This window comes from Lutjanus erythropterus, chromosome 7 (assembly GCF_056507025.1).
Source record: "Lutjanus erythropterus isolate fLutEry1 chromosome 7, fLutEry1.hap2, whole genome shotgun sequence".
NCBI classification, from domain to species: Eukaryota; Metazoa; Chordata; class Actinopteri; order Lutjaniformes; family Lutjanidae; genus Lutjanus; species Lutjanus erythropterus.
The window spans coordinates 39,827,987-39,854,784 of record NC_139323.1 but is presented as its reverse complement, the minus strand read 5'-3'; the positions used below and the strand labels follow the sequence as shown (position 1 = coordinate 39,854,784).

The following is a 26,798-nucleotide window of genomic DNA, read 5'->3' as shown; positions in this document are numbered from 1 at the left end:
GGAGGAGAAAAAGTTCCACACTGTGTGTTTACTGTTCGTCACCCCGAGAGAAAACACCATGACTCAAAGAGACGAGAGGGCAACAACGCTGGCATCATTAAACTGAGAAGCAGGCAATAATAAAAACCCACTGCGCATTGTTTGTGTGTGTGTGTTTGTGTGTGTGTGTGTGTGTGTGTGTGTGTGTGTGTGTGTGTGTGTGTGTGTGTGTGTGTCTGTGCACACACTCTTGTGTCTGCAGGCAAAGAAGGAGCTGTTTTTAAGAAGAGAAGACAGAAGTTTATACTGTATACTGTACAGTCCCAAAACAGAACAGCTTGCTGATCTTTACTGTTATTCTTTAAAATAATTCATTTAAATCTCCCTGGACATCATGCAGCTCAACTTTTCATGGTCTATTCACCACTGCACAGTCTGTACTGAGAGGAGAGATGGGAATATTATTAAGAAAAAACTTCTACAGGTCACCTCAACACTGAATCCAAACATGTTTTTAGTTATGTGGCTTTAATTTCCACCAACCATCAGAATGAGGCTGCAGTGAAGCATCCTGGCACAAATGCACAGTGGTGTTTCAACTGAAAAGAATCCAGTGATATACTTTATTGTATTATTTAAAGCAATGTGATCCTTCAAAAAAAAAAAAAAGAAATCTAAGTGTCTCAAACTTTCTGTGGATGAGTGAGCTTCACGTTCACGATGTCCCAATTCTATGCTACACATTAATGCTAAGCAGGTTTTGAGTATGTAGCACGTTCACACTGGAAACGTGGTTAAATAAATCCGTCAAAATAGTCAGAATGTGGAATAAAAAGTGTGCTGTTGAGGGTCAGTGTTGCCCCATAGTGCAATAGACACAGGAGACAGTGGATGATGGATGTGCGTCGAATGGCTCAAAAAACATTTTGCTGTTTCTTTGCAAAGAGAACTTGAGGCAATAATAAGTATTTGTAGTATGCCAAGTATCCTTAAAGAGCATGCATAAACGTATGTCTGCCCAAGATCACACACTGTACCAACTTCAGGCATCAACTGGTACCAACCGAGTCTCGCCAGCTTGTCGGGAAGGCGGCTAAATAATGCTCCAAAGTTAGGCGAATGAAACTGTTCTTTTTGGATACTTAATAGCCTCTTCTTTAGAGCCCAGTTTACAGTAATCCCATGCATATTGGTTACTGACTGATTTAAGAGTTGTTATTTCTGTAAATCAACTTAGAGCAGCTCGTTCAACTGCATCAGTCTCATTCACACGTGTCATAATTTCTGTCGCCGTTCTTCTGTGTCTGATCGGTCAACCGTTTCTCCAACAACAGGAAACAGCCTTCGATGGGCACGACACCAGGCTCATTTGAATTGCTGAATAAAGATGTGGACAGTGTTAACCTGATTTTATACCTCTGAATCAGACGATTTCATATGTCAGGTTGTAAAGTGGCTGCTTTAAAGCCCTTTATTTCAGTAATGCTGCGTTCTGGCGGTGCATATTCACATATTTCAAGGCAACCAAACAACCCAAACTAATTACTCCACAGTAAGGGGACTTTGGAGCCTATATGAGTCCAGCACCTTGGGCAATTACCAGCTTTGTGGGTCAGTTACTCATTCTTGACGAGAGCCAGCTGAAATGCACTTTCCTTTGTCATAAATGACTAAAACAATTGACCCTTTCCATCATCTCTCATGAGGAAATTCGAGTGAGTTGCATAAAATCTTTCTGAAAAGGAAAAATCTAAATTCAGAGTCTAACTAAGCAGCAGCAATCCTGAAAGAAATTCTATTCCTGAGACTCAACAGTGCCTTAATTTACTAAGGATGTACTTAATTATAGCTGATGGGCTTCCCCCTGTGGGCCATGGGCAAAGCTCTTATATAGTTAATGGGAAAGGACAGCGTGCATTGAGGAGGCTTTGTGAGCGGCTGCGAATGTTCTTGAGCCAAACAAGACGAAGCTCTGTGTGTGACTTGTTCCCAAGTGGCCGCGCTGTCTAATTAACTGGAGGGCTGATTTGTATTACACAGCTATTTGCGTCTGAAAGTAGGCTGGGTGGGAAATGCACTTAGGAACATGTAAACACACATGCAGGCATACAAATAACGAATAGTATGTCAGATTATATAGTTGTATTTCAGAGGTCGGCGCTGTGACGAAGCCTAAAACGTTATAGTTGCTGTGATACCGAAGTGCAGCAGTTCTCTGACCTTGTCTATATGTCTGGCTGAAATTCTGCTGCATGACTCCTGATCTGCTTGATTCCCTCCCCGCCAGTTTGCTCTCGTTTTCTTGCCTCTTTTTTTCCCCTGCCTGCAGACCTGCCTGTCTGTTGCTCTGCCCTCAGCACAAACACTGCAATACCTACAGATCATAGACGAATGTGTAGCAGACAAAAACAAGTGTACGACTGTACAAACACACTAACGGCTACAATTACTTAGCTTATAATATTATTAATTCATTGAAAATGTGGTTGCACATCCACAGACAGAGAGTTTGGAGTATCATTGTATTGTTTAATGCTTTGGCCTTTATAAACACCTTGACTTACTTGATCAGTTTCATTTTTAGATAACAGGAACACAAAGTTAAGATGGATTATCATTTAGACAAAAGCAGACCTGAAAGATCATGTGATGAACACAGAATAATCAGAGGGAACTACTCCTAGGGACTGTACAGCATTTTTATTCCACATATTGAGATGATGTCCCACACATTTTAATTGTCTCTAGTTTTCAAAGGTCAAACCACTAATATAAAAGGGGAACAGAGAAAATTGTGGGTCTCCCCAATATGATGGACACCGACACAAAGAAAAGGAAATGCAGCTACAACAAAGACTGGGGAAGAACTTATCTGTTGTTTATTCTGTGCTACACAGAGGACAACATGTGAGACAGGGATGTTTATTTCTTTAGTTTGATAGACATGTCAAAATTTTAGACCTCTCATCATTGCTAACATGTCCCACATTGTTTTATCAGTTGGTTTGTACTGCTGTGGACCGTAGCCACCTAAAACATCAACATTATCAGTTTAAGTGTGCGCTATATTTAGAATATTTTCACCACCAGACAGCCTTTTCCAACAAAAAACAATAGTTATGTTCATCAAATATCTGTCTCTTCAAAGTCACTAGACTCCTTTTGCAAAACACAGGAATTGTTCATCTCCCACTGCTTTGATTGGTTAATTTGTTTGTGTAAGGGATACACTATCTTGAATTTTTGTTGATATCTGGTATGCCAGTATGTTAAAACTCATTTTTGCCAGTTGCATATGCCGATACCAATATAAGCACACATTTTTTCCACTTAACTGCAAAGAACATCAAGTCTCCCCTATAGTTAATTATCATGCCTACTCTTACAATGAAGACCTGCAAGAAGGTGCAATGCTTTTTAAAGTAAAATACAAGCATGTGACCAGTACTGAGCAATCACTGCAAACAACAACTTGATATCCATTGATATCATATCCATTTCAAACACCTCAAAAACCCTCCACACAGCAGACATACTGGCATCATATGCACATAATTAAAGTGTTATATCAGGAGAAACATCAGCATTTCGAGCATTTCATTTTAAAGCCTTTATCTGCTGATACCAATGATGTGCTGATGATATCACACATCCTCAGTTTGTATTATTGTATGATTTCAATTTTTAAAGAATTAGTTCAGATTCACTGAAGTCACATAATAACCCAAAGCAGCTCCTGTGTTCTGCAAGGCAAAATTACTGTTTTTTTGCCAAAGGAGTCTGGTGGCTTTGGAGAGAGGGATATTTGGTTTATATAACAGTGGTTTCCTGTCAGAAGAGGCTGACCATGTCCACAGCAGTACAAGGATTATTTTCCCCCAGGGGCTTTCTGTCCACAATCTACTGCAGGTAACACACTGAATATGGATAAGAACCTCATAAAACGCCACTTCAAAAAATCTGCACTATCCCTTTAAATGTTCTAAAACGCCCCAGGTCATATGTGTTCGCTGTCCTACCTAAATCCCATTTCTGTGTCTGGATTAGTCTCATTTTAGTTCAACTGCTAAAATATTACTGAGGACTTTTCTAAGTCTGATGAGGCAAGAGAAGAAGTAGGACACACCTGAAATAGATGTGCCAGGTGTGCTGGGACGGAGCAGAGAGGAGGAAGTGGGGATAGAGGAGAAAATGAGACCTTGGAACAGCTGACAAAGTCACTCGGGGATGAGGGTGGCGTTGGGGGGATTAAAGAGAGATTTCCCTCCTTCACTTTACACATCTGTGGAAAGTTGCTAATGAGGCCATTAATTACCGCACTGCAATTAAGCTAAAAAATGCCATAATTAACCAGAATTGCTATATTGAGTTTATTAGGTACACTTGTAAAATCTAAAGTCTTCTGACACAATATAATAAATCTTAACTAGATCAGCTTTTTGTTGACACTGCATTAGAGAGGTGTTGATTCAACTGTATAGTAATCTTTGATTATACTGGACAGTTTTATGCTGAAATGTCTTTCTCATATTGTATTAGAATATTCTTGCACAAACTTGAGGAAATCGGAGGAGAAATATGGCAACACCTGGGGTCAAAATCAACCTTTTGTCAAATTAGGATTTTGAGTTTTTGTGGTTACAAAATTGAAAACAAACACAAACAGACACTATGAAACTAGAGCCGGGTATCAAACCTTAATACTTTCTGACAGAAACATCACAAGCTGGCATGGAATTTGCACGGCCCAGGAGAGGAAGACTCTGCAGCAGGTGATTAAAACCACCCAGCACGTCTTCAGTGTGTGTGTGAGCAATGAGCAACAGTGATATTAGTGAGGAGAAGTTCCCATAAAGCGTAAAAGATAATAAAAGAAAACACCAACCCCGGCCACAGCCTGTTCACTCTGCTGCCATCAGGCAGGAGATACAGAAGTATCTGCTGCTGCACCACCAGCTCCCTCCTTCAGGCTGCGAGACTGCTAAATTCAACCTCAGAACTTATTAATTAAAATGTTCTGTATTTGTATTTATTTATTCAACCAATTCAAACCAACCAGCCAATCGATCAAAGAGGGAACTACATTGTAATCTCATTTTATAACCTTGTTGTAAATGATATAAAACCACCTTGCATCCTTGTACAACATCAGCGAAAAGTAATAAATCATGCAAATTGACTCAAAGACACATCTATGTGTGTTAAACTCACGCTCATCCCGGGGCTTTGAGAATCTGCTTCACAAACAAGACAAAAGGAAAACTGTAGAGAGACTGGAGGAGAACGGCAGAAGGAACCAGAGTTTCTGGGGAGTTCTGAGTTCAGTGAGAGGCTGAGCCGAACACGAACACACAGATATCATTGGTGCATCTGTTTATAGCTAGCTTAATGAACACACCTTTAGGTGTTTTTTACTTCTTCTACTACATAAAGAAGCTTTTCTAACTTTAAACTATTTTTGTTTTCATTCTTTGTTTAACCCAGACACATTGACTGGGTTTGGTATACTTTGTTAAATTATTAAAGTTAGAGAATTTCACAAAAAAAAAAAAAAATCTTTATACAACATTCACTTTTCCTGCAACTTCAGAAATTTCCCATAAATAAGTAATAGCTAGTTCTGTAATATCAACCACTTCAAAAAAATATCTGTTTACATTTATGAACACTGCAGAAAGTGACATTATCTCTGCGTACAATAATAATCTGAATGGGATTTCTGTGGCAGAAAATAAGCAGAGGGCTGAACACAAAATCGATCTCTATTATTTGCAAGTGAGCGGAGGCGGGAGACAGCAAGTGCTTCCTGCGCGTACCTGACGAGCAGCAGGGAGGCAGAAGCTTGGCTAAGAATATAAAAGCTCAGTGACTCATGGCTGTTATTCAGCTGTAACAGGTGAATAAGTAATATGTGGCAGTTTAAAGCTCAAGGTATAAAAGCCTCATCGATGCAGCCATCACGCCTGTGTCCTTTTGCATCATCTCCATCATTATATTGAGTCATTACCAGGAGTTATTATCGAGACACTTACCCAGAAGTTGTTCTGAAAGAAGGCCATCTTCACTTAAGAGTTTCACAGCAATCTGTAAAAGAGGCAGAGAAAAAAAGTAGGGCTGCATTAGAGAAGAAGTCGACATTAAGACTTTTCTTTTTTTTTATCTGCCTGACCCCCATTTTCTCCACATCACAGTCTGAGTGGCTGCAAGTATGACCTGGCTGATGCCTTCTGGGTTCCTTGTAACAATCTGTAAAATGACTGCGTTCAGACTTTTCTCTGCCCTCTGACAATAAACTCCAGATTTAATGTTGCTGCAAATTGCACAGAAACAAGCTTCCAGAAAGTCCTGACTTTATTAAAACTCCTGAGACACCTTCAGTGTAGGAAGGGAGCTCCTGAGGGAGAAGAGAGGGGGGGCTTAACAAATGACTTCAAAGGATAAACTCGGAGGATGGAGGGAGCCGAGGAAGGAAGGAGGCAGGGAGGAGGAGTGACAGGAGAGATGGGGGAAGGAGAGTGAGCGAGTACAGGGGAGAGGAGATAAATTGATGGAGGGAAGAAGGCAGAGGAGACGGAGGGAGCCACCAAGGAGTTGATCACAGCCTGCGATAGCCGCAGTGCTCGGCTCTGATTGGCTGAGTCACATGCTGTTACAGGCTGCTGTTGATCGGTTCACATCTGGGACCACAATGCTGACTGAACAACACTACTCATTAGGGCTGGGCCAATATATCTCCTGATTCTATACTATCATGCTACTTAGGCACTGCTTTGATATGTATTGTGATTCTGGAAGAACTGCGGTTCAACATTATGATTTATTGTGATGTTTATTTTAACACTAAGACCATGGATAAAAGTTGAATCATTTCACTTCTGTAGTCAGGAGTAGCATCATTACTATGCTGCATATTGAAGCTCATTAAGCTAGTGCCATAAGAAAATAATCAATAAAATTATAAGTTAAAGAAATGAGTTCCTGAAAACTGCACACTTAGAGCCTTTAAATTAACATTCCTTCACATACAAAAATGTAACTCTGACCCTTTGAGGTTGCTGTAGTTAGTCAGCATGAAGTGCTGAAGCCAGGAAGTAGACTGAGGTGGCAAGAGGCTCGTTCGAGATGAACTGCAACTCGCCTGGAAAATAGACGAGATCAGGCGGTCGCAGCAGGAGACAAAAAGCTGCAGTCAAGTCAGACAGTTTCTAGCAGACTTCAGAGAATAAACAGGAAGAGACACTAACATCCTGTTAGATCACCTGTAGGCTACCTGTAGTGTGCAGACCATGTTCATAGCTGAAGAAATAAGGTACGTTCTTGATCGCTGATTGAAGTTGTGATCAAGTCTAACACAAATCTAACTGCCATGTATTGTGCAGCAATCGCTCGTGATCGTTTCTTCGCAGGCCTGGCTCATCTCGAACGCACCTCATGTAAAGTCATCATTTATTAGTTTTTTTCCACAGATCAGAAAAAATATAATCTGGAATATTGGAATATAAGAAAAAAGGATCCATTTGTTAAGATACTATTACTACAATCACAATGAAAAAAGAAAGATTCAGGAATCATACTAGTGAGAGGCTGCTTTTGTTTATTTACTGTTCAAAGAAGATCTTTAATTTCTGGGGAAAAGTCTCTCAGGAACTTTGTTTGTTTCTGATGAATCTTTCAGGCGAAGGACTCTCTTTGACAAGTGTCCAGTAAAAACTTTTCAACAAGTTTCTCCTTTTAGCAAGAAGATGCATTTTATTTCAGTGTATTAAGCCCAGACCTCCAGCTGGTACCCAGTGCCACGGGGAGAACTTTTAAGTTTTAACGATGGAGCACTTCAGCTCAGTCTTGAAGGGGAATGTGAGGGTTTTTGATAAACTGTGGCTGCCTTTTTAAAACTACCTCCAAAATTGCACTCAGGGGCCGTTGCACTGCGGACTGGTGACCCTACAGTTCCCCCATGAACGTCTAATACTCTCTCCTGGGTGTTTTACTGCTTTGCTTTAGCTGCATACAGATCCATGCTTTGAGACTCTGTATAATGTATTCACATGTAATGATGCACACACCATCCTTCAGGTGATATGCTCATATCTATCTTTGCTGTCATGCAAGTTTTGTTTTTCATTCTGTTCTCAAACATTCACTAAAATATTATCTGAAAAACTACAAAATATAGTGGAAAGATAGCATGTCTTTATTATTTTAGTAGTGTGAAAAAACATGACCCTAATGTGATACTAAACAAATACTGCTGTGGTGTTTTTGCAGTTTTTTTCTTTCTGAGGGTGAAGATCTCCTGGTTCAAGCTCGCAAAAGCTCCTCTTTTGTCACAAAAATATTGGGAAACTTAAAACACATATGGTTTAAGCAACAATAGATCATAATCTGAATTCTAATAAATATGTTACAATGCATAATTCACATGACATAAAGGCACGTAAAATTAGGTTACTTAAACTTCACATAAGGTTGACTTTTGGTTTCATACAGGACACAAACCCTGAATGAACATGCTGTGTTTGTTTGGCCAATCCATCCAGCCCACCTTCTTCATACTCCAGACTTTCTCACTCTTTACTACGCCACCTGACAATGTGAACTATCAGTGAAGCTTCTGCGTGCAAAATTGGACTTAACCATATAAAACTGCACACAGTTTCAAAGCCTAGAGTCATGTTCACAGATTGAGAACTCTTATACTGGTTAGTGGTGCAATAAAACAGCAGAAGATATATTTATTTGTACAGTAAAGTACATGTAATGCAGACATGCATACTTTACTTTTTACACTAAAACATTTTTTATAGCAGTAAGCGATCAGAAGCCGTATCAAAGGGGATTTTACAACAGCTAGGAATCATTGTTAGACTGACGAGGTTTTGTGGATTAACTAATCTCATTTTTTGATACTATTTTACTAAACTAGACATCGCGCTGAAATAGATTTATCTCCTTAGCTCACTTTTAAGCTACCAAAAGTCTGATTGTAACCTGCACAGTCACAGGGATACCAGATAAGAAAGAAAAAACAAAAATAAAACATCTTTCCTCCTTATCTGCTGAGGTTTGAGTTTTCATGACTGTTTGTTTTCATCATGAATGAGACATCTTTTAATTGGCGGCCAACAAGAGGGAATACACTGCAACAGCAGCTGAGCATACACCTTCTGACCCCTACACACACACACACACACACACACACAGGCAAAAGCATTGGAATCTGGTCCTGCTCTTTACAAGAGAATCCATAATGCGAACGTGTTTCCCCAGGGCTGCCCTCACACAGTGTTCCTGTTATCTGTTATTCTGCTGACCGTGTGTGTGTGTGTGTGTGTGTGTGTGTGTGTGTGTGTGTGTGTGTGTGTGTGCGTGTGCGTGTGCGTGTGCGTGTGCGCATGTGTGTGCTGACAACAGCCCTTTCCTTGTATTGGCACAGACTCAGCTCAGGCCTGGTGACCTGGCATCAGGCACCAGAAACACACACACACACACACAGAAACCACCACAGTGACACCTACTGTAAACACACACACACACACACACACACACTCACACACACACACACCCCTCACACCTTGTTAATTAGCTCAGCAGTGGGACTGGAGGCCCCTGCAGACAGCATTCTGTTTGGCAGAGCAGGTTTGTCCGGCACAGGAGGGAGACAGATACACAAATATTGTATTATAGTAGAGCATAACTCGGTTATAATAAAGTATGATTATCATTTATTGATTATCAGTGGAATGACAGCAATATAATCATATCCTGAGAAAGCTTTCCAAATTACTGATTCCAATCAAAACCAAATAAAATTATTGAAGTTTTTGTTTCATGAGTGTGAAAAGAAGTTTTTATTTATTGACACGAGCTTCAAAGATCAATTAATTATTAACTGACTATTAAATTAATTGGATAATCAATTAATCTTTTAAGAAAAATTGTCCAATATGGTTGCGTTGGGGACAAAACATATTTGAGGTCATCGCCTTGGTCTTTGGGAAACAACAATCAACATTTTTCACCATTTTTAACCAAAAAACTGATAAATTAATCAGGAAAATAAACGCCAGATTAATCGATAACGAAAGTGATTGTTAGTTGCAGCCATACACTGTAAAGCAATCAAACCAAAGAGGAACCTAAACACAGCAAATCAGTGAAGTGAGATTTCTAAAGGTCACCAGCTCAAAGCCAATAAATGCTGTCTGAGCAGATTTTCATGGCAAAATACCCACACAGGGGGACGGTGATCCTGACAAACCACCAGATGGTTTTCAGGGGAGCAGAAAGAGGGGACAGAGGGAGGACAACAGATAAAAACAGACACACCGTGATGATGATGATGGCGAGGGACACAGAAGCCACTTGTTTTCCTCTTGTGACACCCTGGAGCGCCACATTGAAACATACTGCAGATCCGAGCTAATTAGCCTTTTTGTTTTAATCCTCACGGTTTTGACGCAGCAAGATCCAGAAACACAAAGACAGAGAGAGGTGTGTGCGCCGAGCGGGACCCCATGTGGACAGCAGCCACGGTGGGATGTATAGAAGTAGCTGACGTCCAGCATTCTCCATCTGGTTCCAACTAAACATTGAGCTGAAATCAGCTCAGGGGCAAACAAAGCCCAGAGAAGAAGTGGGACACACTGTGACCTTGATTCCTCATCCTCAAGATCATTTTTTATTCACAAATTAAAAGCCCGCACAGATTTTGGTCTTGCTGTGTGTGTCCCCATGCACATATGGTTTAACCACAGCAACAAATCTCAACCTTCTGCAGACTCTAAACTAATACACACAGAGGAGACAAATCAGATCTTGGGGAACTTAAAGGGACAGTTGGAAAGTAGTTCCTAGTGCTTTGTCGCCACAAGAGAAGGCAGACATCTCTACGGCGGAAATCTGAGCAACTCAGCAACTCATGCCAAAAAAATCTACATTTATAAACAACACTATAGGCCACAGGAAAAAAAATGTATTTTTGATTTAGGAGGGAACTGTCCCTCTAAAAATGTGATCATTTTGAGTCACCTCAGTGCCTGCAACAAAAAAACAAAAAATAAGGGTGAAGTTTATATATTGCTGGCTGATATATTAAACTCAGATAAGAAAATAAAAATATTCTTATTGTTCCAATAATCAGCCAAGGATTTAGTGCAGTGATGTGGACCCTTTTCTTACAACAGTAGCCAGCAGGTCTTCTGTGAGCGCTAATTAACAATGCAAAGTGTAATCATGTTACAGGCAGACACAGGCTTATAGCTGATCTAAATTAATATCCTCATCACTATGTAAGCTTTTTTTAATCATCTTTTACTTTTTAAATCATGACAGAGCAGGTTTTATGACAACAGAAGATATGTGGTCATTTTCAAAAAGAAGCAGAGCCCACAATGTTTTAAGGAATTTTCTCATGCAGTAAATCCAGGGAACTTTAAGCTATTTTTGAGGATGAAAAAATGGTCACAAGGAGAGGGTTAATTAAAAGACCTTAATTTAGTCTTGTGTATCATTTAAAAAACACGATCTTCCTCACGGTTAAATAACCAAGTCTAAGACCTCATTCAGACTGCCAGCCCAAATCCATTTTTTAACAGAGCCAGAGTTGCAAATTTTGTGCACTTTCCTTAAACAATAGTTGCACACATTAACAATTGATTACACAAATACTTTTTTTGTCAGTGTAAGTAATATTTCGATAATTAATTCATTCATGAAGCACAAATAATTTAAACTGAATAATAAAACAACAAAATAGCAACAAGGTTTTAATTATTAAATTATGAACATTGATAAAACCATTAATCATTAACATCCCTAATCCAGACTACATCCAGATCAGTCTTAGAAAGTCTTGACAGCAGAAGACACACAAAACTGGATGCAAGCCACACTTGTCTCAATGTCTATGATGAGTCTAACATAGAAATTAAAGCATCATCGTTTTAACAATTAAATCTCAGCGGGACATGAATGTCTGTGCCAAATTTTATGGCATTCTATCCAATAGTTGTTGAGCCATTTCACTCAAAACCACAAATGTGAACCTCATGGTGGCGCTAGAGGAAAAGTCCAGGAGGTACCAAAGTAAGTGGGCGATCATTTATTTCTGTACAAAAGTTTTGGCAGTTCCATCCAGTAGTTGTTGAGATATTTCAGTCTGTGTGGAAGTGTCACCACTTAGTCGAAGTGTTCAAAAACGAAGCCAAAATATCCCAGATACTTGTCCTGCCTTCTTGCACAGGTGACATTGTTTGGAGAGTCTGTGCAGCAGTGATCGGGGTTGGAGCTGCGATATCGAGGTCCTGCACATGCAGCCGACCAACAAAAGAGCTAGCAGGGTTCAGCTGTCAATCATGATGTGAGACCTGCTTTTTATAGCATCAAATAACTAAAATACATCAGCCTGATAAGGCTAAACCATCTTTTCCGCAAAATGGTTGCAGATTCTGCAACATGCAGGGGGTGAGATTTATGATCCACACTGAACAGATCCAGTGGGTTTTGGCTTCACTTTTAGAGCTGTCATGTTGTCCATCTTTATATACAGTATATCAGTGGGTGACTATGGCTAACAATCAAGAACATAAACTATTTTTTTGTAAATCTTCCTTTCTGTGGTTTATAAACAACTACTCTGACAGCTATTTCTCATTAAATTCTGGCATAATTCAAAATGCCAGTGATCCATGTCTTGTAATGCCATTTCCCTGCTAATCTGTTTACTTATAATCATGCTCGATCAACCCTTTTCACGCTAGATGATTATGTTTGACAGGTCAAAGAATCACACAAGCAAACAGACGAGCAGAGAGACATGGGGAGGCCCAGCAGTAGCAGCAGAATAGCCACACAGATAGTAAAGTGAAATAAGAAACACAAGGTTTGAGTTGAGGATCATATCATGAACAGACAGACAGCGGGTCAGTCAAAGAGACGAGCCAATCAGCCTTATCAACAGAGACACACCAACCTCTTCTCCTGCTCTCTGCCTCCCTCACACTGCCTGACACACACACACACACACACACACACACACACACACAGATGGCTGCCATGAAAAATTAGGACTTGAGAAAAGCAGATGGGGAGGAGTGAAAGAAAGTCTGATACACAGACAAAAACTATCCACAACCCATTTAATTCCTGAAGGAAATAAATGGAGCATCCTCTCTGCCCATACTAAGCATTTCTGTTTTTATTTCTTTTCCTTTCTTTTGCCAGAGACGGATCTACTAGCAGATGTCTCGCTGAATGAAAGGAGGGTAGGTCAACACGATCTCCCGCCTCCTCTCCACCTCCACCTGCATCTCTCCCTCCTCTGGGTGAGAGGATGAAAGGTAAAGGTTTGAGAGAAATTACTCCTCATGTCTCTCCTAACACTGACAGCGAAAACACCGAAGAATAGCCTCATCCTCTGGCTCAGAGAGCAAAATAAAAATGGAACTGGGTTAAATGTAATGACACAGTCGAGTGTGGAATAAAGATGCTTCACTAACCTCTGAACAGGCACATTTGTCACAAGCTCAGGGAGCAAAGCAGGAGGGAGGAAGAAACGGACACAAAGGAGTAGAGCGAAAAAGAAAAAGGACAGGTAGAGGTGAAAAACAGAGAGGAGTGAGGCGAGGTGTGTGGGTGGGTGGTGAGACTCAGAGATAAAACAGGCACAGCAGCCATGTTTCAGAATCAGACAGGTAAACATAAACAAGCCTGCAAACAGGTGAAGGACAAGATGAAAGGATGAGACAAAAGTGACATACTGGCTACAGCATAAGGAAGATGGATAAAAGGTATCCTCTAAAAAAAAATGCAGAAAAAGATTCAAAACCAGGCTAAAGATGGGTACATTCAAAATGGAATAATATCAAATTATAGTTTGTATTGTATTTGCAAAAAGCCCATTACATTTGAAATAATTTGTTGATTACTCAATTGTCAGAATATGAACTGAAAACAATCTTCGTAATTAATCAAGTGATTTATTAAGAAGCAAGACTAACCCCTTGTCTGGACCACAAACATCATGTCAGCATCACGCTCACACGATGACCTCATTTACACCACAATGAAGCCTCTGCACAGGAAGTCACGCTGCTCACTTGCTGCTGGATGCTTTGAAACACACAGACAAGATAGACCTTATCATCAGTATCGGCAGTCTGCAGTTTTGTTTCGACATGCGGGAATATTCCTGATCTATTTTGCCGTAAACATGAATTATGAATGACAGTGTAGCAGTGAAGTTGCCTGGTGGCAGTAAATGTACAGTCTGTCCACGAAAACACATAAAACATCCAAGAAGTTCCCAAGTCTTGTTTCCCTACTGCTGGGGAGATTAAACCAGAGCAGAGAGCTGATCTCGGGTTGTGGAGGACACTATGCTCCGCTTAGGTTACAAAATTTGGATAAAATGTGTATTCTGTGCATTTGAAGTCTAAATAAATGCTTCAGCTCATAATTATGCCCATCAGGCACATTCCCTTTATTAAAAGCGTGGTGTACCTGTCTTTGGTGCATTGCTGCTTACAACGGTGGATTAGGCAAATTGGAAAAGCAGGCGAGGATGCTGAAATGACCCACTTGTAGTGATGCAAGGACCGCAGTTAAAAGCACAGGCACTGTGGTTAATCTGCAGGTCGAGCGGGCAGGGGCATAAAAATGAATGTCCTGATTAATAGGGGATGGATTGCACAGGGGTGAAATCAGGTGAAGCATCAACAGAGAGGCTGTGTGTCATTAGAGAGGCTGCTTTCAGTTGTTTTAAACATTTCCATGCACGCAGTAACAAGTCACGCTGCTGTGCCTTGAGTGTAAGTGCACACAGAGTCTCTTTTAATGGGCAGACTCTTCACCCTGTTTCACCCACTTGCAACCCATCCACTGTTAACCAGAATGTTAATTTTTATGACCAGTGGATTAAGTACAAGGCCCAAGAAGCAGAGTCTGAATAATTTGTCCTTTAAATGGCAGGAAAATTTTGCACCACTGACTTAAGGCTTTTTTCTTCTTTTTTTTTTTTCTTTTTTTTTTTTTGGGGGGGGGGGGGGGGGGGGTTATCTTCTGCTGCATGAAAATGACAAATGCATCTGTAGAAAACTAGCAATGACACTTGCACTGCCTTGTGCTCTGTGTCCAACGTAGGGCTCGAAGAGTTGTTCCATCTTCTAAATTGTGAGGATTTGTTCATTACATTTTGGGGTTTTGGAAGATTGATTGGACAAAACAAGTAATTTTACCCGGAGACCTGGGAAACTATCATGACCATTTGTCAATATTCAAGTCAATTAATCACAAAAATAATCAAGAGAATCATTATTTGTTGGACCTCTTCCATGTTTAAAATCATTACTATTCGATGGGTCTATTCCTCAAGTGCAGGTGTGAGCCACTGAGGACAGTGTGGGACAAGGACAAACATACTAAAATTATAGAGCAGCTGAAGCCTTACAGAGTCTACTGCACTGCAGATCGACTCATCTGTCCTTCAGTATTAGTTTTAAACCTGATTTGGCGAAGCGTGGAGGAGAGATCATTTTGTGTCAGGCCTAATTTCCCCTTCACTGCCACCGACAGACTTCTGCACTCCTCTGCCACGTCTCAGCGTGGGATGACTCACTGCTGTGGCTGGTTATTTAGAGCAAGACTTCGCTGTGGACGTTTTGCAGTTTCTTTCATGAATATAAAATCTCTTTACATTGATAGAATCAGTCAAGCACCACCATAAGCTTTTAGTATATTCGTCATTCAGTGGAGTCTCTCCTTGCATTAGTCAGAACATATGTCTGACACAAAAGAAGCACAACAAAGAGCTTATTTCTGCATACTTATAACAACTAATGTCACCTGTCTGAAGAGAATCTACACTCAAAACTTTCAATGGCTCAGGAGTCATTGCATGACCTAAACCTGAACTTCTGGTCACATGATAACAGGTGGTCATGGATGGAAAGATCATAAACCTGTCTGAAAATTAATCATCAGAAATTTTTAGGGGTGGGAGAAAAAAAGATCCCATTAATGCACTGATGGACATTAGCATCAAGCATCCAGATCGCTGTAATATTATCTTAACAAACGGATCCATTTTACTACACACGCTTATTTCCTCTGGTCTGTGGAAACAAATTAATAGCAGCTGACTTCACATTGCGAACTCAATCAGCTACTCTGGCTTCAACACTCCACACTGACCAGCTACAGAAACCTCAAAATTTCAAAACTCACTTTTGTGCTGTGTGCAGTTTTCCACCATCCTTTTTATTATTCTTACAGCGCCAACTTCCTGAGCAGGACCTGCTAAGTGTAGCAGTTCACTTCAAAAAGTATTTTATTTAACCTCTTTTATATGCAGCAGTGCAATGATGCTGCTGAAATGACTTGGAGATTATTTTCTTTAATTGATTGCTGTTTTAGTCAACACACTAGGGGTGGGTAATGATTTTAGGTTATGATCTACAATCTGTAATCCGCCTCTAAAATCTACTTTTCAGGCAAATTGTTCAAATTTGTTGAATGTCCTATTTCTGTCTCAAAACTTCATATAACCTCATTGACTTGCAGATCCATGTGACATAAACAAACCAATAGAGTGATGTAGCCAACTAGATGCCTGTGCTGATTGAATTAAATACTTCACATGGCTCTTGGCTGACGTACCATAAACAATCCAACTGAGTGCCTGAGAAGTGTTATGTTATGATTATATTAAATTCTAGCTTCTCTTTACAAGATCAAATTAAACTCAGGTTGAAAAATGTGAGTATCTTTGATGCAATATCGTGTTTTAATGGTGCAAATGGAGAAATTTACAGGCTGTTCCAAGTCTGGCTGAAGCCTACAGGGAGTTAAAAAAAACACTTGTAGAAAAGATGATAAATTGTGAAGCAGATTGTGTTATTATTTAGCCAGATGTCCAACCTCTACTACAAAATGACATAAAATGTAGAAAAAAAAAAGAAAAATCTGACAAAATCTTCCAAAAATCAATAGCTTGGTGCCAAAGGTGTTGTCAAACTGTTCTGACCTTCTGACAGAAAACCCAAAAATATTCAGCTTACCAATACAGTGTTTCCCAGTTTACAGTTTAGCATATTTTGCTTGAAAAACTACTGGAATGATTAATTATCCCACAAAATGCTGGTGAATTGTATGTCAATCGACTAAGTGGTCATTTGACTGCTTTTTTTCAGCTCTAAACCATTTCAATAATTGATTAATCATTCAAGTCATGTATCGAGGAAAATTGCCAAACATTTTCCAGTTCCAGCTTCTCAAACTTGACTGAGGATTAATTGTTTTTCTTTGTTGTATATAACTGTAACTGAGAAACGCTGAGTAATGTAATTATTTATTGTATTATTATTATTATTATTGTAATTATTTTTTAACATCTTGAAAACAAAAAGATGAATTGATTCATTGAAAATAAAAATAGATAAGTCAGTCAATGAACTAGATCAGATAAACAGTCTGCATCAGAGCCTGGTCTTACTCTATATACAGTATCCTGGTGGTGATTCATGGTGTAATTATTGTGAAGACAAAGATGATTGCTACAATCATTAGCAACAAATCAGCACCTCCAAACTGTCAGCACGGCCCACAAAGCCAAATGCGTCAACGTGAAGCATTAAAACCAGAGGCTGCACTGAATGATGACACCCTGAAACCAACAATCACATCACCGCCAACTTGATGACTGAATTACACCCTGTGTTTAATGACTAAAGCAGCTTCGGAAACACTGCTGCACAGGGCTGCTCTCTTAAAGCAATAAACGGGCTGCTTGGTGAACGCGTCGCTCGAGCCTTCAGTGACTTGAGACCGAGCGAGAGGAACAGTGAGACAGCAAACACAATAGACAGGAGGCAGTGAGAGAGAGCGAGCGAGAGAGAGAGAGAGAGAGAGAGAAGCAGAGTGATAAACACAGCCCAGGCAGTCAGCTCCCCATTGTCCTGGCCTGAATGTGCTTTTGTCACTGCAGCGTACAGCCACAGTCCAGTCCAGTCTATGACAACGTGCCAGGCAGGCATCACTTCCAGGCTCTGGCATGACCAGTGGTGTGAGAGCGGAGAGTGAACAGTGTGACAGCAAACACTCTCAAAACACACGTCGACATCAATACACAGGGAGAGATGAGCATGTGTGCACACGTGCAGCTGTGGGAAATTAGAGTCTAACACTGCGGTTTATTGTGTTCCACTTGTATTCTACTATATTATTAGTAACCCATCAAGAGGATGGAATTCTTTCTCTTTTCTGCAGCAACATACTCAACAAATAATATAAAGTATATCTGACATTAATGAAGTGATTAAAGGTATACTTTGCAACTTTATTCATACTCATAATCCTTTTCAATCATCATTTTCTGTTGACATCAAAGCCAACATCTCTTCATGCTGTTATTAGGTCATCAAACAGTACAATTAAGGCTGCAACTAACAATTAGTCACTTGTTTTGTCTGACCAACAGTCCAAAACTGCACTACACTGAATTAAAATGACGTGAAACTGAGAAAAGTAGCAAATCCTCACATTTGAGAAACTACAACGGGCAAATGTTTGGCATTCTAGCTTCATATATCACAGAAATGATCAACTGATTATCAAAAATGTGCAATCTTGATGTTGAAGATTAGTCTTCTGTTGATGACTGATAGAGTCATGACAAGTTGAAAGTAAATTAGTTGCAAATTTGCTGGTTCCAGCTTCTTAAATGTTGGCGAAATCACAGCCAACAACTCTTCAATTAGAGCAGCAACTAACAGTCACTTGTTTTGTCTGACTAATAAGTCCAAAATAATCAATTCAATTGATGTGAAACAGAGAAAAGCAGGTAAATGTCTGGCACATTAGATTGATCACAACTGATATCCAACTTGTTCAATGTTGATGCTGCAGATCAGTGATCTGGTAATAACCGATAAAACTGCAACAAGTTGTTGATTAATCTATTGGTTTATTAAAAGTAAATTAGCTGCCAACTATTTTGATGCAAAAATGTAAAAATGAAATCTCTGCCAACAATTCTTCAGGCTGCCATTAAGACAAAAAGCAGCATAATTAGAGCACTTAACAGTCAGTCACTTGTTCTTGTTTTTTATCTGACCAACAGACCAGAACTCCAACATACTGAATTCAAATGATGTGAAACAGGAAAAGCACATCTGAGAAGCTGCAACAAGAAAATGTTTGACACTTTGTTTAAGTCATTTATGAAGCCAATCAGATTATCAAAACTGTACTATTCATGTTAGAGATTAGTCAAGTAAAAATGTCAAACATTTGCTGGTTCCACCCCGTTAAATGTAAGAACTTGTTGCTTTTCTTCATCATGTGTGACAGTAAATGATGAGTCTTCGTGTTCTGGGAAATTGTGATGAGCTTTTTTCACGATCTTCTGACATTTAATGGACTAAATGATTCATTAATAAATGATGAAAATAATCAGTAAATTAACTGATGATGATTATTATTTGTAGCCCTAATGACTGACTGTTACAGCTCTGCTTACCAAATACTTGTTACTATATCAATAATATAAAGGGAAGAAACAGAGCATTTTAATTACAGAGACAATAAAAGAGCAAAACTTTTACACACCTGCAGACCAACAGCTGTGTAGGAGAAGATCATATGTAAACAACACAGAACAAACGGACTCCTGCACACCGTCTCCTTCAGCTGCAGTCAGACATGTTTAATTAGTAACAATGTTTTGGTACAATGATCTAAATCAGGTTATTGATAAAGGTTGTTGTATCAACCAATTATTAATGAAATATCTCCTAACACATCAACAAAAAAGGCTGATACTGATAGTATTTTTTTTTACCCCTATGAAGACCTGTCGAGTCAAGTATGTGCAGGTCTGTTTGTTTGCCTGTGCACAAAAAATAAATTTATAGTTTTATTTTATCTGAAGACAAGGTGCTTTAGTCTTTTCCATGGCTGCCTGCACAACTATACATCAAGCAAGGCTTCCTCTGTGTTGTTGTCTTTTAATAGCCGTTTCTTCGCCAGCTGTTTTTGATGTATATCCAAAAATACTGAAAAATACTAATCAAAATGTTCTTTAGTATAAGTTAGCACATTCAATTGACTGACTGTCCACCCCAAACCAAGAGATATTCACTTTTCAAATTCACTTTACAAAGAATCTCACATCTGAGAAGCTGCGACCAGATACTTTTGCTCCATAAATGACTTAATTAATCCATTATTAAATTTGTTGCAGATTAATTTTCCTTCAATTGATTAACTGACTAATAGTTTCAGCGTTAGTTATCTGATTTCTCTTCCATGAATAATGAATAGCAAAAAGATAAAGCAACATTTTGAAACAAGTGATTATAAACATTATCATGTAGTCCAACTGTAAATACACTTTAAGCCTGTCATTATGGTCGAGGTTTCCCTCCTCGTGGCTGATTCCTTTTTAACTCTGAGGTAATTAAAATAATCTTAAATTGAAATCGCCCTCCACGCTGCTGTTAAGCAAATCAACAACATAATTTTCTTTATTATTCACCTCTCCTTATCGCGCTTGCCTTACGAGCGCAGCATAAAATGAACCAGTAACCCAGAAATAGATCCAGGACTAGAGCCAGAAAGAGGGGGGACGGCGCGCTCCTCCATCCTGCCCTGGGACCCTCCCATCTGCCACGAGGAGACCTTGGCTCGGCTGGTTTACAACCTCGGGCACGGGTCATGGTTTTACACAGAGGACTTGCACAAGATCTCACAACAGGACATAACCTGTTGTGAACTTACAGGCATGTTATCATAACTCCACTTCTTTTATGATGAAAGAAATGTATTGCTCTGTAAATCAAGACCTGAGAGTTGAAGGTACAAAGGAGTTTTGTTTGTGTTTTCATTACATAAGAGGTTAGCTTTACTGTTTCCTGCCTCATATTTCCTGCCTCTGGGTTCTGCCCTGCTTGGCAGAGACGAGGGGAGGCCTTGCAGCGCTCTAGCCTACATATGAGAGGCTACACATGTATAATTAATATTTGTCATTGGCACCATATAATGTGTTGCAGGGGAGCCAATAGGGGAGGAGGGAGGCAGGATCACAATAAGTAATAGTAAGAAGATCCTAAAGGGTCACAGAGAGAGAAAAAGGAGTCATCAGGGATGTTGAACAATCCAGATGATTAACTATGCATGGCTGCAAGCGTGTGCACATGAGCGTTCATGCTTGTTTGAATATTCAAGCAAAAGGACGGCTCAGCAGGTTGTTGTCAGATAAAGCGTCGGCTCGGCACAGACATCTAGTTCATTCAAATATAAATGCAAAACAGGGAGCTCTTCTCTTCTTCGTCAGCCGCTTCTTTCTTTTCTCCTCACCTCCCCCTTCTTTCTGACAACCTCCAATTCTGACGTCTGGGGAGGTAAAATTCTGCACCGGGCTTTGTAGAAGCGTTTGTGGTTTAGCAATTGGGTTTGTGATGGGGCAGTCACAAAAGCTTGAGGGTGTCACCAAAGGTTTTGGGCATTTTTCTTTAACCACCTGTATTATGTTCTGAGCCAGGTGGCCAGCCTCCTCACATTCTGTGACTGCCTAAATGACAACCTGTAAGCTCATATCTAAAATGGAGTGATTCCCAAGTGTTCCTTCTTAAGGTTTCAAACAGCATTTCTATTTGTTTCGCCGTGATAGCACCAGTATCTTGTAGAAGAATACAACTAAATCAACAAAGATTTCCTTCTTGCCCGGGGAAAAATACTTACATGTAATCCTTCATGCAAAATGGCAGAAAACGAATATGACAATATCTTGAATTTGATCAAAGTTATGCAAACAGCACATTCTGTTTGGACATTCATAATTCTGCCTTATTCCAAATGTAGGGTTTTACGATTAAGACGTGGGATAATATGATTTTAATCAGGTATTACGTGCAGTCTTTGGGCATGTAGGTCTATACACAGCATCCAGAATATGTCTCAGTTAGGGTTTTTACCACGGTTTTTGCGACACACACCCTCTTATCTGTTTATGGTCAGCTGTGTGTTGTAAACAAACCAACTGGCCAACAGACTGTTGACATGCACACACACACACACACACACACAAAAAAAAAAAACACGTCTGGTTGGAATGAAAAACAGCATATCAACTTTTAAACATGAAAGATTTGAATACCAACAGGTTTTTGGATATATGACAGAGTATGCACAGCTGTATGTTAAAGGAGTAATAATTTTCATTAGCCATGTAAACAGCTAAGTAGGGTATCTTGTCCTTTTGTTTGGAATAAGAGCAAAACAAACATGCAAACATGCACACTGTCTTCACCAATGCCTTAGCACTTGTACAAATCTAGCAAACATGCCACACAGTGTGGGGTCACTACAATTTACTTATTACTAGAACAATGCAATATGTTACCATGCAATATTTATTATAATCTTTGGTATAGTGACAATGTTAGCCATCTAGCCTGGAGCTCCATCACTCAGCCAACATAAGAGCCAAGCTTTCTCTCTCCATCTGAGTGTCTCCAGGATAAGTAAAGGTCATATTAGATCTTTACGTTTAATATTTAGTGCTAGATTTTAGGTTTTTTAGTGCTGATGCTAGAGGTTTACCAACTTCAACAAAAGCTAAAACTCATGTATCAGTCAGATCACAAGCAGCGATGCAGTGGAGCACAAGTCGATGATGGATAGCTTAAACAAGACTGAGTCTATAGCCATGCTAATGGTTTTGTGAGGCAGTAATGCTTGTAAGTACTGGACAAATTTAAACTATGAATATTTGCACTAGATTAGGAGTCAGAGGCTCACAAAAGACGACAAATGCAAACAACATTTTTTTATGGTTGTCCATTCAGTAGTTGTTGAGAAAATGTCACTCTAAACCACAGATTTCGACCTCATGATGGTGCTTGATGCAGTGTTTTTGTGCTAGACATTGCGTCAGCTGCACAGAAAAGAGGCAAAAGAGAAATGAAGCTCCTATGGCATTTAATTAGTCTCAAAACGTGTGCACATAAAAAAACAGGAGCATGCACGTGATACAAGCTCATACGACTGTATCTGCTAGCGGAAAAGCATCTTTGCGAGGCAGCATTTCTGCTCCATGTGCACAAAAGCAGTCCCGCGAACACGGGGCTTTGACAAGCTCGACCCTCCCTATGCACTTGCAACTGCTCAGCACTCCGAGCAGGTCTATCTGCAGACTGACAGGAGCAACAGGGACACACCTACTGCATCATACACCTTTGAAATGGTAACATTTAGGCACCACAACTACTTGGTTAGGTTTAGGTTTACCATGACTGTTTATACAAATGTTCCATTTCATTCAAAGAGGCTGACATACAATTCATATTTCCATGTTGCTATGGTGGGCAAAAACATTTCTGTCTCATCAGCATTAAGGTAATCAATCATCTTTAAGCCTTCCTAGGCGGAGATCTTACTTGTAGCCCAAGTATGAATAATCATACCTTTAGATATACATAACTGATGAGTCTCAGAATATAAAACAGCTTTTGGTCAGTGAATGCACACTGATTGTCAAGAACTACCCAGCGCCAAATATGATTTGTCAAGATTGTGAGAGGTGAGAAAAGACAACTGCTGCTCTCGACACTGTTGCGCTTTTCTTTATTGAATCCCTTCATTCTGTTTCCTTTCTCTCCATCCCACTCACCCTGACTCACTTTGTGAGCTCTCAGAAGGGAAATGGCCTTTCTCCTGTTGAAGTCAAGGCACCAGGGAGAGTGTTGTTTATTTCTTTGATATCAAAAGACCCTGACTCTCAACTCCTGCCATTTTGAGGGGGAAAAAAAGCATTACCAGCAGAGTCAGACGCACTGTAGCACAAGGAGACAGATGTGGTGCAGGATTCAAATGCAAACGCCGTGGTTCATGCTATAGCTGTTGTGAAATTAAACATCCTTCAGTCAAAGGGGAATTCCTGTTGGGTTTTTTGGTGAAACCAGAGAGTAGTTGACTTGCGCCTCCTCAAAGTGATGCAATGAAGCAAAGTGCCTACCTGAAAGCCCTGAACTCATCAAAACAATTGTTCCTGCTTTCACTTTAGAGGATATTTTACCCTGTCACAAAGGACAGAGAATCAGTTTTGTTTTAAAGATGATTTTGATCACGTTCTTTGGCGTTCGACAGCACACAGTAGAGAGTAACAGGAAATGATGAGAGAGACAGAGGGATGACAAGAAACAAACATCCCTGACCAGCTTCAAATTAGAGCTGTTGTGGTTGCAGACACATAATTGGATTTTCACAGTGGTATACTTATTAGTTTAACATAATGTTCAGGCGCTGGTCTGCCCTGTCAGGTTACAGACTGTCTTTTAAGTTACTAAAAAAACAAAAAAAAGGCCTGCCTGGTAAAAGAGGATCCTCTCCAGAATAATACAGCATGGTATTAGGGCACCACTGTAGTGTTGTAAATTCAAAAAACTACAGTAAGATACTACATTTCAAACCAAGACAGCATCAAAATAAATGATCACACTAAGGCGACTTCTTATCTGTTTAATCCGACCTTTCCTGAGGAGAAGTTTGTTTACCACAGCTGCGTCAGAGTGTTGGGTACCATTCTCCAACAGAGGCAAACAAATACTTGCCATACCTGTAAGAATTCACAGAGGATAGCTGGGACAGACCGGTTCATCTCTGCAGCCACGAAGAGCTTTCTCTCCATCTAACCTAGAAACCTCATAATGGTTCTTTCATCTGTGATGTCCAGCAGTAAACCCACAATTAGTTCTGATTCTGTTTGTGTGCTTGCTGAATACTCGGTGTTTTCACCATCCCCAAGTAATTCTCAGCCAACTCAGTGGTTTCTGAGGCCCACAGTGGGATGGTCACCCCTCATGGAGTGGTTTTACACATTTTAGCCTTTATTTTATATTGTATTGATGCATATTGATTCACCCAATTCACAAATACTTTTATTAGTTATAGTTTTATTATCACAGTTCTCTGAGAGATTTATTTTATGTTTGTTCCAATTAGAGCTGCATCAATTAGTTAATTGATTAGTTGCTTGATAGAAAAAAAAAAATAGTTTCCAACTATTTTAATAATTTCAGTCATTTTTCAAACAGAAATATCAAACATTTGCTGTTTTTCTTTGTCACTCATGATGGTAAATAAACAGTCTTTGGGTTCTGGACTGTTGGGAGGACAAAAGAAGCAATTTGAGGATGTCACTTTGAGATCTGGGAAATTGTGACATTTATAGACTAAATCAGGATTTGAGCTGCTGTCAACTACCTTGAGTGATATAATAATAGAGTAATAGTTCTAAGATATAAATGTCCAAATTCTCTGATTTCAGCTTTTAGAATGTGAACATTTTCTGGTTTCTTTAGTCCTCTATGACAATAAACTAAATATTTTTTGTCTGGGGACAAAACAAGACAGATGAGGATGTCAACTTGGGCTCTGGGAAACATTACCCGGTCCAAACAATTACTCAATTATCGAGAAAATGATCAACAGATTGAATGCTGATGAAAACAATCGCTAGTCGCAGCCATTATTCTCAAACAGTACCCAAGGCACCTATTGTCACAAGTGAGCCTGACTGTTAGATGTGCATGGCAAACATTATCAGACGATTTCAGATTATCACAGATATATTTGTATCAGCATACAGCAACAAAACAGTGGAAACCACAGGAAGTAAAGTTTTTTCCAGTGGTAAAATACATATCTTGGTCACAAACTTTTTTTAATGTTTATGCTATAATGGCCAATATATTATGAGCAGATGTTTCACTCTATAAGTAGCATCATTATCGAGCATAAAAATACTAGATTACACAAACTTCTCTATTAAGTTTACATCACAACAACCTGTTTTATAAGATATAATTTGACCAGTGAAATTCAGTGATATCCATTTCAACTCACACACCCACTGACAGACCAAAAATGAATCTAAGTCAGTATCAGATGGCAGAAATGTCCTCTGTGTCAACTGAATTTATGTCAGAAGGACTAATATCAAAATTCAGTCCAACAAACCCTGTCCCACCTTGGCAGATGATGCTAGTTCTGAGCCCCTCTGTAGACACATATCAAGGTTTGTTAGAGTGAAAATTACCTACCAAAGTTTAAATTCTTGACTTTTACATGATATTTAAAGCTCACGCAGCTCTCCCGTAAGTTTCTCCTCAAAGCTTAATTTCCCTCCGTCCATATGTCAAACAAACGTGTCTACTAGAGCTGCCAGTTTCAATTCAACAATGTCACAGCCACGCATGACCAACTCGATATTTTTAATAGCGTAGCGTTAGCTCAGTCTTTCGAGCCAATTTCTGAATTACGTTCATATCACAGAAGGAGGCAAAAAGCGGAGGGATAATTTATTACCTGTATAGACTTTTCCAACAGCGTTTATAGTACATTTTCCATCCCCAGTCAGTCGGCAGCCACGGTCCAACACTTGTGTGCACCCTGAGCGGTTTGATCATAGTAGTAGAAATTCACCAGACAGTTTTCAGTGTGCGCTCCCGCCCAGCTCGACGCTGATTGGCTGCTCCGTCCGTCACTCAGAGAGAGACGTGTAGTAGGCATAGCAACCATAAAAAGGCGGGTTCTAGATGGTATACTAGCAGCCTATTGGGTAGTTGTTTCCAGGGTAACGCCCACTAAATACTGAACGTAGAAATGAAATATAAGGTACCTGAAGGACGTGACTTCTGTTTTCTGACTTTCTGTTACAAAATAAAACAAAGGACGAGCAAAGTTAAGTTATGTAATAACTTCTGTAAGTCATTCTACTGTTTAATACAGTTTTTTTGCATTTTATAACAACACACAGTCTCACT

At 39.7% G+C, this 26,798-nt stretch overlaps 1 protein-coding gene across 1 annotated transcript in view; it reads right to left on the bottom strand.

The window, feature by feature from the left end:
* Nucleotides 1-26,450, bottom strand: part of fcho1 (FCH and mu domain containing endocytic adaptor 1) — an 85,916-nt gene extending 59,466 nt beyond the window's left edge. Inside the window, exons 1-2 of the mRNA XM_084723747.1 lie at nt 26,341-26,450; nt 6,012-6,063 (exon numbers count right to left, since the gene is read on the bottom strand). Coding sequence (XP_084579873.1) covers nt 6,012-6,038 — 27 coding nt within the window. The 5' untranslated portion in view covers nt 6,039-6,063; nt 26,341-26,450. The remainder of the gene's footprint in view (nt 1-6,011; nt 6,064-26,340) is intronic.
* Between the last annotated feature and the right edge of the window lie 348 nt (nt 26,451-26,798).